General features: G+C 36.2%; 1 protein-coding gene across 1 annotated transcript in view; it reads right to left on the reverse strand.

Moving 5' to 3' along the window:
- Positions 1–12623, reverse strand: part of CSPP1 (centrosome and spindle pole associated protein 1) — a 143396-nt gene that overhangs the window by 85701 nt on the left and 45072 nt on the right. The window contains exons 7-9 of the mRNA XM_023727764.1: positions 12011–12450; positions 4288–4386; positions 3137–3219 (exon numbers count right to left, since the gene is read on the reverse strand). Of these exons, the coding sequence (XP_023583532.1) occupies positions 3137–3219; positions 4288–4386; positions 12011–12450 (622 nt within the window). The remainder of the gene's footprint in view (positions 1–3136; positions 3220–4287; positions 4387–12010; positions 12451–12623) is intronic.

The following is a 12623-nucleotide window of genomic DNA, read 5'->3' on the forward strand; positions in this document are numbered from 1 at the left end:
GGAGGTGAGATGGGAAGGCAGAGAGGGTTAGGAGCTGGTTGAATGGACATGGGGAATCAGGGGTGGAAAGGAGGAGTGTGCTGTCACAGTATGCGGAGAGCAATTAGAGTCACATAACAATGTATGTATAAATTTTTGTATGGGAAAAAATTTTAAAATCAAAAAAAAAAAAGAAGAATGCAACCAAACCAGCAATTTTTCTGCTGCCTTAATTATTGGTCTCCCAACCATAAGAGGGTATTCAGAATCTGCTGGGTTTGGCCATTAAGTAGAGATATCAGCAATAGTAAAGCTCCGGTAGGGGTAACATGAATTACATTAAGACTAAGAATAGGGTTTTATAATCAAAGTAGATCTATCCATTCTGCTTCTGACCATGAAGCAAGCATAGGACCTAACCTCCCACCATAAAACAACTAGAAAACTGGGAAAAAAAAAAAAATACACAAAATAACTGTTTTCCAGACACTGGACAACGGGCAGTGCACGACTGTAATACCTGAGGAAAGGAGGTGAGCCCTACTTCACCTCAGGTTTCTGCCCAAATGCAATTTCAGACCAAAGGTGCAGGGAGGGAGAACCCAAACAGAGCTGGGTAACTGAGCTAAACTGAGTAGATAAAGATCAAAGTTCAGGAAGGCTAAAGTAACTGGAAGCTCTGGGGCAAAGATCCAAAAAGAAGGGGGCTAACAAAAAAGATCCAGAAACTTGTAAAGGGATCCCTTCAGACTTTACTGTGTACTAGTTAGTGTTTGCATGTATAGAATAAAATTCCATTAGGCTGAGCAAAAAACTATGGCGGACATGTAACCTGAACAACTCTCAGAACCTCAAACAAAGCAGAGAAAAACTGAAGTACCAACCAGCCAGAATGCAGAGTTCTTTGTGATCCCCTGGTGTATTCGGCCAGACTCCAGAAAGGTCACTCTGTGGCAACAGGGCTGAACTATTCCTGAGTACAGGCTACTTTAGATTCGCCTAGCTAAGCTTAAAAACAGGCTCAAGAGGATCAAATCAATCCTTAACAGAAACTTTGACTGTAGCAGGCAATACTCTCAGATGGCCCCTATGTTCCCTGCTCCCTAGTGTTGACTCCTTCTATAATCCTCTTGAGTGTAGGCGGGATCTGTGATTTGCTCCCAGTCAACAGAAAATGCCAAAGGTGACGGGAATTTACAAATATAATCAAGGTACCAAATCAACTGATTTTGAATTAATCAAAACAGAGAGTATCTTATATGCGCCTTATATAATCAGGTGAAGGGCCTTAAAACAGGGACTGGGCTCTCCTTGAATTTAGAGATTCTCCTTGCTGGTTTGATGAAGCGGGCAGCCATAGTGAGGAAATCCACATGGCAAGAAACAGCGGACAGCTTCTAGGAACAGCGGGTGGCCTCTAGAAACTTCGGGCAGCCTCCAGGAATAGTGGGTGCCCTCTAGGAACAGCAGGTGGCCTCTAGAAACTTCGGACAGCCTCTAGGAACAATGGGTGGCCTCTAGAAACTTCGGGCAGCCTCTAGGAACAGCAGGTAGCCTCTAGAAAGTTTGGGCAGCCTCTAGAAACAGTGAGTGGCCTCTAGAAACTTCGGGCAGCCTCTAGCAACAGTGGGTGGCCTCTAGAAACTTTGGGCAGCTTCTAGGAACAGCAGGTGGCCTCTAGGAACAGTGGATGGCTTCTAGAAACTTCGGGCAGCCTCTAGGAACAGCAGATGGCCTCTAGAAACTTCAGGCAGCCTCTAGGAACAGTGGGTGGCCTCTAGAAACTTCGGGCAGCCTCTAGGAACAGCGGGTGGCCTCTAGAAACTTTGGGCAGCCTCTAGGAACAGTGGGTGGCCTCTAGGAACAGCGGGTGGCCTCTAGAAACTTTGGGCAGCCTCTAGGAACAGCAGGTGGCCTATAGAAACTTTGGACAGCCTCTATAGGAACAGTGAGTGGCCTCTAGAAACTTCGGGCAGCCTCTAGGAACAGTGGGTGGCCTCTAGAAACTTCGGGCAGCCAACAGTCAGTAAGAAGCCAGAACCTTCATTCATACAGCCACAAGGAAATGAATTCTGCCAACAACCTGAATGAGCTTGGAAGCAAGGTCTTCCCTAGTCAAGCCTCCAGATGAAAACATAGCCTAGCTGACAACTTGATTGCAGTCTTGTGAAAACCTGGGCAGAGGACCCAACTAAGCCATGCCCAGACTCCTGACCCAAGGAAGCTGTGAAATAATATATGTGGGTTGTTTTGAGCTTCTGAGTGTTTGGTAATTTGTTATGCAGAAAGAGAAAACTAATATAATGACCCCTAACCAGTAGAAAAGTTACATGGAGCCCTGGTGGCACAGTGGTTAAGAGCTCAGCTGAGCACATAAATGACAGAGATGCTGGAACAAACAAATAAGGATGTTAAAATAGCTATTATAGCCATGAAAATGAAATTAAATGAGAATGTGAACATAATGAGGAAAATGGAAGCTATTATAAACAACTAAATGAGGAGTTCTTCTGCTTAGAAAATAGAAAGCCACAAGAGAACATTGCTCTGACCCTACAATAAGAAAAGCCGCATCATCTACGAAATCATAACTTTTTAAAAGCCCATCAGAGAGCTGAAGTTACAAGCAACCAGGTGAACTAAATTCCAAGAGGTGAAAAAAATCAATTCAAGGAGAGACAGGACAATCCAACTGTTTTACCTTTAGCAGAGTACAGAGAAAGAGGCAGCCACCGTAAAAGCCGACAAGAAGGAAAAGTAAGGGGAAGTAAGCTGAAATATAAGGAAGTTTGGGGCAAGCTAAAGAATCAAGACTAAAAATGAAGAAGAAAAACTATCACATATAAAACAGAATATAAGAAATAGTCACACTACAACAAAGTGTTGGTAAAATAAAAAATCAAAAGCTTATTACTGAAACTAGTATTTCACTGATCATCTATAGAAAGTTCATCACTAAATAAGTTATTTAGTTTTAAAATTATACACGGAACTATAATACATGTTAAATGCTTAGTATGGTAACTAGCATAAAGTAAGCACTCGATAAATGTTTTCTATTAGTAGTAAAAGTACTATTAATTACAACACTGAGTTCTCACTAAAGACCTTTTACAAAATTCTATAAATGTCTAATCAATTGGAGTTTTGTACATACCAAAGACCATCCCCACAAAAGGACTATAGACATCTCGAGTATTAGCAGATTTGGATCGTTCATTGGGAACGTTGTCTCGAGAGCTAAAACAAAACAAAACAAAAAAGAATTGGAGCCCAAATAATTTTTCAGGAAGCAAACATTTAGAATAAAATGTAAAACCATTAAATATTTTTAAAGTTAAGGTAAAATCATGGCATTTTAGCTCTTTATATAGTGGGATCCCAATGTATTCAGGTTCTATACAAATACAAACATTTTCTTCAGTCCACTTCACTGGCTCTATCGGTTCTCAAATAAAATCCTTTTTTATGAGAACAGTTGCCCCAGCAAGGAAAATGAATGCAAGTACACATAAATAAATCCTAAAAAAAGAAGAGAAGGGCAGTTCATCTGCACACACTTGGAGAAGATTCCATCTCTAAAAGACTTCTTCCTTTAAAGATACGAACTAGGAAGAAAAGACAACTCCTTCAAAGAAAACACAATTAAACCTAAAAAGCAATTCTTAGCTCAAGCACTGCTTATACACTACTTTTCTTCAAAGAAAATAGACGCATTTCCTGACATGTAACAATATTATCTCAATTATACACTGTAGATTCAAAACCACTAATGACTGAAAACTGTAAGTAGAAAGACAACACAAATATAAAATATGAGTAATGTTTTCCTTTCCAACACGACAGAAATACACGAGCACTAACTTCGTACAGTAAGCAAAAAGTTATCTCTTTAATAAGCTAAAAATCAAAAAGTTTTAAAAGGAAAATTCGCACTGCAGAAACATTTTCAATTTATTTCCAGTCAAAAGGTGCATCATCCCCATAACTCCAAGACATTTTAAGTTAATCTTTAGTCTAGTAAATGTATGCTTAATTCTCCTTTCAGTAGCTCAATTTTATATACTTATAATGATAGGGACTTATTCAGAACACCCTAGTACGCTCGTTAACCAAAACGCGCTCTTCAAATGAATGTAGTAAAGTACTATAAATCTGCATTTAAACAACCCCCTGCTTTTTTTCTTCTTTTCTCACTAATAAGGAAAGCTGTTAATATATTATACCATTCCACTTTTTCAGTAAGACATTTTCAGGCAGGCTTCACAGTACAATGACTGAAGGGCAAATTTCTATTATATACTATACCTCTTATTTCCAGCAGATGAAATTCGTATGTTTGACTGTTCTGTGAAATCACCATCATACTCCATAGGAGGCATATTCCCTCGTCTGTTCCCGTATATCCTTAAAAACACATTAGCTTATAGAGCACGCTACACATACAGTGGACCTTCTTTTGTCTCTTTGGGTTTTTATATTTGACATTGGAAACATTAAAGAGAACAAAGTGTTATAATAAAGTTTTATTGTAAAAACATTTCAAAATTGATTCAAATCAGATTTGATTCAAGAATGGTCTGCTAGTTAATGAGAGACACTAAAGTTTAGACTGAAGTCTTTAAACTAAGGAGCTTGTTATAATTTCACTATAACTTCTAGAAATTTATCATTTTAAAACTATGCATGTACTAAGACTTCCTTATTAATTTATTCAAAGAATATTTATTGAGCATCTACTATGTGCCAAGCACTATTCTAAGCACTGGGTGGACAGCACTAAGCACAGTAGGCATGGTGCCTGCCTTCATGAAGATTACAGTCAATTTTCAAAATGAGATCACTGTTTGAAAACAAAATTCATAGATTCTGGGAATTATTTCACTACATATGCAAGCCTTTTAAACTTAAAAATATAGCAGCAGTCTTACCATTAAGGTAAATCAAATGTAGCAAACCACAACATTTGTTAACACTGTAAATCACATGAAAGAAAATAAATATGAGCAAGAGATTAATGAAAACCATTATAAACAAACAGGCTGATGCATGGGTAGAAAATGATTAATTCATTTTACTCAATGAAAACAAAGATTAGAATGTTTTTAATTTTCTTCTTAAAAATCCTTTTTAGAAAATAATAATGAAAAAACTGTTTTTCAATTAACTGGTCATGATTTTTTTTTTTTTTTCCATTTGGCAAACACTGATTTCTTTCACTTAATTTCTCATATAAGAGAAATCAACATGAACTTTTTATATCTATCAGCATCCATGAAAATTAGCACTTCATAAATCATAGTTCTTTATGTAGCTGTTGAGTTAACAGACTTTATACCGTCTTTCTCAAGAGGACTAGGAGAAAAAAAATATGGTTGTTAAAGTATTGTTCAATATTTTAGGTGAATTTCTTTATCAGATTAAGAGAAACAGCAATTTTTAGAAGAAAAGGATCTTCTCACTCTCCACACGACCAGCATACTAAATTCTCTCTTGGCTTGTCTCCATCATACAAGCCATTGTTAAGACCATCTGTGAAGAAAAAAAGCTATCTGGAATTTTAACCTTAATTTATGACTTGGCATGACACATGAATGGCTACTTTCTTTCATCCATATCTAAACAACAGAACTCTCCATGAGTCCTTTCAAAAAAGAATTTCAAATTTATTTCAATTTCTCAAAATGCAGCTGGTTTTATAGCTAAAGCCTACGTGCTCAAATCTCTCTTACATTAGTTTAGTGTCATTTCCTATTTCTACCACTTAAACAGCAGGTAAACATAAGGCCAAACTCAAATTTGCCATTCACAATGGCTGGCGACCAGATTTAGTAATGCTAGATTTATATAAACATGTATGTGTAGAAAAAAGTTAACAGAGCAGGTCTGAGACTGCTTATCCTTAGAAAGGCCTCCTTGGCAAGGCTAGCCCTTGGCTGGTATCTAGGAACTTGGAAAACTTTCACCTAAAGCACAATAAAAATTTAAAAAAGAAAAAACTTGGATGGGGTGGGGAAAAGGGGTTCCCATCATTACCAGAACTGATAGGAGTCGTCACTGTGACTCAACTGTTTGTGTAAATAGTGTAGTTTATGCTGAACATCCACTTTCCTTCTAGGAGTCAGCAATTTTGCTACGTGCTCGGCAATGGTGGCTATGTGACCAGTCATCAATTAAAACCTTGGGCACTGAGTCTCTAATGAGCTTCCCTAGTAGACAATATTTCACCCGTGTTGTCACAACTGAATGCTGGAGGAAAAGCGTGTCTTGTGTGACTCCACTGGGAAAGGACCCTTGGAAGTTTGTGCTTGGTTTCCTCTGGACTTTGCCTCATGCGCACTCCTCTTGCTGATTTTGCTTTGTATCTTTTCACTTTAACAAATCATAGCCATGAATACAACTACACGCTGGTCCTGTAAGTCCCTGAAGTGAATCATCGAACGTGGGTGGTCTTGGGAACCCATGACAAATCACACAAAAGTAAATTCTTGATGTGGTAAAAAGATGTCTTTACTAATGAAAGTTTTTTAAATATAGAGAAATTTAAAGTTACAAATTTTTAAACACATAATTTAGGATCCCAGAATTAAAGGCCATTTAGACGTACAAAAACTTGCTGTAAAATTTACCGAGGAGTTTGTTGCTTCCTGCATTTTCAGTTATGTTGTCTGAAGACAGTATTTGGATTTGCAGTTATAGGTTATCTTTATGCAGCTGTGCTTAAAGTACAAATATTTTTACTTAGTATTTTAAGTATGCTAAAAAATGTTTTTATAGACTCTTCAGTATGTATAGATACCTTAATAAAGCAAGCACCACAAAGTCACAAGAGGTCATTTTCAAAGTTCATTCTAAATCAGGGAAGTTTAAGATATTTTATTTATATATAAGGTCAAATTCTCTTTGCTGAAATCTACAGTAAAAACACAAAGATTTCCTAAAGAACAGCCCATATGACAGATGGTCTAAGGTGTATCTTTTCAGTGAATAAAAAAAAATTCATTAATGAAATTATAAAAGTCCCCTGTCACTGATAATCTCAACAAAATCAAGACTGGAAATGTTTAAGAGGACAGAAAAATGAGCAGAAATACACATTTCACTAAAAAGGATAAAATAAACTTTTAAGGCATCTTATTCAATTTTACGAATGACTGAGTCGATAGGATTGCTTTGTTAAATCAAGGAAGATTCTAAATCCTTATTTTAAAAATGGAGATTCCATAAATATAAAATATTACTAATATATGTTACAAATAAAAGACAAAAAACCTAGAAGTGAAGCTACCAAGCTGTAAAGCCAAATAATAGGTTGGAAAGTTAGACACCTTTTTCTCTATAAAAAATTCCTATAATTGTGATAGGATTTCCTTCATTTACCAAACTCCCTTTCATATTTTTAATAAATTTAGCATCTAATCACTTTCACTGGTAACTGGTTGGTTGGTAACTAACCCTGCTAGCTCACTTTAGCATAGCAGCCTTTTATGGTGGTCTTATGATTTATTTTAGAAACCTTTACTGAGGCAAATGAAGTCCTCTCTGAAGAAAGGAACTATGACAGCCAGCAGTGGTTTTACCATTGCTCTCTCTCTCTTCAATCCCCTCAACATTAACAGCCAACTGAGAGATGGTAACATCCAGAATTGATGAGCTCACTAAATGTCCAAGGACAGTCTGACTCTAATTAAAGTCCAGGGGTTCGGTTTAGGTCCAGTCTGGCCCTGGAAAGTCCTTTCTGTTCAGTTGTGGCTTTAGACGCAGTCCCAGGTTAGTACTATCCCTACGACCCAGAACTAATCTATCTAAATATTCTATGGCTATAAATCCCTAAGGCTCACTTAACACACCACAACCCACTGGGTTTTGTCAGAAAGGAACAGACCTCATAAGAGAGAATTTGCTTCCTTTGACCGTAGCAAATCAGACATGACTGAAGGAAAAAAAACAACTGCAAAATGGAGTCACTATCCTACTATTAAAAAAAAGTTAAAGGTATATTTAATCGAAAAAGCCTTTTTTCGTTCTCTATTTCCTTGAAGATATGGATCAAAAACTCTAGCTGATTAGGTAAAATTCTCAATGCCCAAAGAAACCAGGTACGGACTAGAGGCCATGTTTACCCTAAAAAATTAGCACATGTGAAAATCTTTTAAAAAAATTACTCAATTAAAGAAAAAAATTGTTTAAAACCACAGGTCTTTTCAGCTAACTAATTTAAACGTGAGTAAACAACTCCTAAATGATAAGTAACATCTCCTTTTTCCTTAATAAACCACAGAATCAAACTACTTCAGAAATAAATTTACAATGTTTATGCTATCAATAATAACACATCCTAAAAATAAAATATTTACCATATGTTAGTCCTCTATTAATACAGCTCGCAGGGAGGAAGAATCAAATTTCTCCTTACTTAAAAGAAACTAATTTATAATGATGGTAGTTATATTGCCTTGTTTATATATCAAGCATTTTTCAATTGTAAATGAATTCTGCTGTTAAAGGTACCCTCACTATAGATGTTAAAGAAAAACACTGAGGTCTTAACTATGGGTAACCATTTTCTCTCACTGTTTTCATTTCTTTCCCAATTTTTTTTTATTTACTTTAATTCAGTGATGATGTTTTTCTATTACCGATGCCATTTTTAAAGTGGGAAAATGGTTAATATTAAAATAGCTCTTCCAAAGATAAACAGAAGTTGATAAACTTGTAGAAGAAGAAAAAAGAAATACCAAACCAAGTAACTTATAGTCTAATAAGCTATTTCTCCCCATTTACATCTTATGGAGTAAGCATGCACAGTTTTTAGAAGAGTATCCTATGTTAAGGAAACACTCACTCTATGTGGCTAACACAGATTCTAATCTCAGACGGAGTGTTATTTTAGAATTTATTAAAGGACCACTAAGATCATAAGCTAGCAAATATCAAAAGTAGAATGGAAGTGCTAACTACATTAATCCCATAGAAAATAAAAAACAGCATTTTTAATGCTAAAAAATTCTTTTATTGATTAACGTTAGTTAAAGTAAAACACAGTAAGATAATATATTAACTTCTGCAGCTCAAGTTAATAAATAACAAAGACCAGGGCAACTATATTTAAAAAGAGCCTATAAATTTCGAAGTATTATAAGACATACTATTACATTCTACTTTAGAAAGCTCTTAAAACATCATAAATTTTACTCAAGATGGTAAATATGTATATATAAATAAATACACACACACACACACACACACACACACACACACACACACACACAGAATACAACTGCCAAACAGAGGGCTAACCACCTTGTTAACCTATTCAAGAACATTGCCAGTGATCCAAGATAATAAGTTTAGGAAAGTAACATCACTCATCATTTCTGGGCTTCAGCTTTCCCATCTTTAAAGTGGGGAAAATACTTCAGTAATAAGTAAACTATGGTACATAAAAAAGTTTATATGGTATTTAGAGAGGAACTGAGATAAAAAATATGAAAATAAAAATTTATTATAAGCCAAAACTAGAATTTATCAGACACTGACTTAAGGGGGGAAAAATGGACAACAGGGAAGCTTAGGAGAATGAAGGAAAATTAATCAGTTATACCTATTTTTTTTATTTTCAAGAACTTCTGGTTAAGACTAAAGTATATTAACAATAAGAAACACCTGGACCAAGAGACCAGCTGCAACTGCACATTTCTTTAAGCTCAAAAATGTCACTAACAAGTACAGTCACTTTTCCTACCAATCATACTACCTATTAAATAGTAAAATCTCAAATGATCTATATGAAATCTTTTGTTTCTCTGCTAGAAATAAGGATTCTACAAATCTGAAATCTAGAAATTTAATTTTAACTGTAATTGCCACAGAGACAAATGCAAAACAATTTAAGAATTTATGCATTAACAAAATGGAAGTAACAAATAATGATGTACATTTTGAAGAAATATTTCTCAAAACTTTTAAATGTCTAACAAGAATTACTCTCATTCGTCCTCATGTTTATTTTTAAAATACTACTTGGATGGGGGACATCTAGGTCAACTGGCATAACAATAGTTCATAAAGACAACATTTTACATCCTACTTTGATGAGCAATGTCTGGGGTCTTAAAAGCTAAGACACAACTGCTGGTCTCTTTCTACCCAGAGCAAAAGACAGTGAAGAGAACCAAAACCTCAAGGAAACAATTAGTCCAAAGGTTTATTGGACCACAGGAACCACAGCCTCCACTAGCCGGAGACTAGAAGAACTAGATGATGCCCAGCTACCACTACTGACCACTCTGACCAGGATCACAACAGAAGGTCCTGGTTGGAGTGGGAAAAAAATATAGAACAAAATTAAAATTCATAAAAAAGACCAGATTTACTGAACCAACAGAGACAGGAGGAGCCCCCAAGACTATGGCCCTTAGACACCCTTCTAACTTGGAAATGAAGCCATTTCTGGAGATCACCTTTCAGCCAAATTATAAACCTTCACCCCCAGCCGAATGCCATCAAGTCGATTCTGACTCATAGCAACCCTACAGGACAGAAAAGAAATGCCCCATATGGTTTCCAAGGAGCAACTGGTGGTTCCAACTGTCGACCTTTTGGTTAGCAGCTGAGCTCTTAACCACTGCGCCACTGGAGCAATAGCACCTGTGAGAAAAGTGCTCCTTAGAACCATCATCTATATGAGATCAAAAGGGCAACATCTGCCCAAAAGCAAAGATTAGACAGCAGGAAGGGGCTAGAAAATTGGAAAAATGGAAATGGGGACCTCAGAGGGGTAATGGGGAGAGTGCTAATACATTGCAGCGGTTGCAACCAATGTCATGAAACAATTTGTGTACAAGCAGTTGAACGGGTAAAAAAACTAAAAAAAAAAAAAAAAAAAAAAAAAAAACCTACTACTTTGAGAAGATTATATAGAAAGAATTCATTTCACTTATTATGGGATACATAGAAAATAAAATAGTTCTCAAATAATGAAGATAAAATTCATTTGCTAGTTCATGTAAACAATTATCACAAGGTATATTTTAAAAAGCAACAATCACCATAAGTTTCTTAAAATTCCAAACTTAAAAGGTATGCATTATATTATACCTTAAACATAAACAAACATTATGATGAAAAAGAAAGCTGTGTACAAAGAAGACATAACCAAGAGTCCAGTTCACCTGTGATTCCCCAATTGAGAGTTTCTAACTTAGGCTGCCTTTGCGTACCTTCACATACAATCATTTTCAAATACAACACATTCTAGGATTTGGAGCATTTTCTGAAGTACAATTAGATTTAGATCAGAGAAACCAGATTTGGCATTCTAAAATTCTAACCCTTCACTCATATTACCTAAACCATTGTGATTATTAAAGAGACTGGGTAAGCAGGACTGAATATCTGCAGCATAAAGAGCAGAAGACAAAGAATTGTAAAGACTTTGTATTGCTTTTAATAACTAGAATACTGAATGTGCAGCATTACTCCTCAAAAAATTTGGCCTCACCTCTTCAGGAGCAAGAGAAAACTACAGGCACAAGTGAAAGATCAGTCCAAAGGACTAACAGACCACAACTACTACAGCCTCCACCAGACTGAGTCCAGTACAACTAGATGCTGGTGCCCGGCTACCACCACTGACTGCTCTGACAGGGGTCACAATAGAGGGTCCCAGACAGAGCTGGAGAAAACTGGAGAACAAAATTCTACCTCACAAAAAAAGACCAGACTTACTTGCCTGACAGAAACTGGAGAAACCCCAAGAGTGTGGCCCCCAGACACCCTTTTAGCCCAGTAATGAAGTCACTCCTTAGATTCACATTCTAGCCTAAGACTGGACAGAGCCATAGGACAAAATGAGACTAAGGTGTTTTTATTTCCCCAGTAGCACATAAAATAACGGTGCGTCTTAAAATTAATAGCATCTTAGAATTAACTGAACATGGTGAATAAAATGCAATTGCCTCTCCCTGATACAATTATAAAAAGTAACAACAGCAATATTAAACAACGAAAATAAAAATGAAGAAAATACCTGTCATTTGCATACACTCTCAAAGGTCTTCTATCAAAATCACTTTCATATCTAAACCTCTCGTCCATCTCTTCACTTACTTCAGGATCATGGTCTGGTCTATAATACTGTCTATCAAGAACACGATCCTCATTAAACCTGCGAAATCTTCTGTCTGGAATATCAGCCTTGTTGGCAAGCCTCTGGTGTTTTTTACTGGAAATGCTCCCTTCTTCATGAGTGTTTTTAATAATTCTTCTATTCCTTAATTCAATTTCGTCATCTAATTGTCGATATCTGTCCTCCTCCAGCCGTCTTTGGTTTAGAAGCTCTTCATATGCCTCTGAAGGAGTTAAGACATCTCTCCTAGGACCTTCTGAATTTTTGCAGGATGCTTGTACTTGTGAAGGTAAATCAGGCTTAACTTGACAAACAGATTTTTTATTTCTTTCACTCTTAGACTGTTCAATTAAAAAAAACAACAGATCTGAATAAGATACTATTCTTTAAAAGATAATGACACTCTCAAATGATGATTAGCCTACTTATCATTTCCACTCTGGTACTTAATCACCCATAAGAAAAATTTTATCTTTAGAAAAAACTTCCAAGGATATTTCATTCTTCAATAAAA

The sequence above is a fragment of the Trichechus manatus genome, unplaced genomic scaffold (assembly GCF_000243295.1).
Source record: "Trichechus manatus latirostris isolate Lorelei unplaced genomic scaffold, TriManLat1.0 scaffold00018, whole genome shotgun sequence".
NCBI lineage: Eukaryota > Metazoa > Chordata > Mammalia > Sirenia > Trichechidae > Trichechus > Trichechus manatus.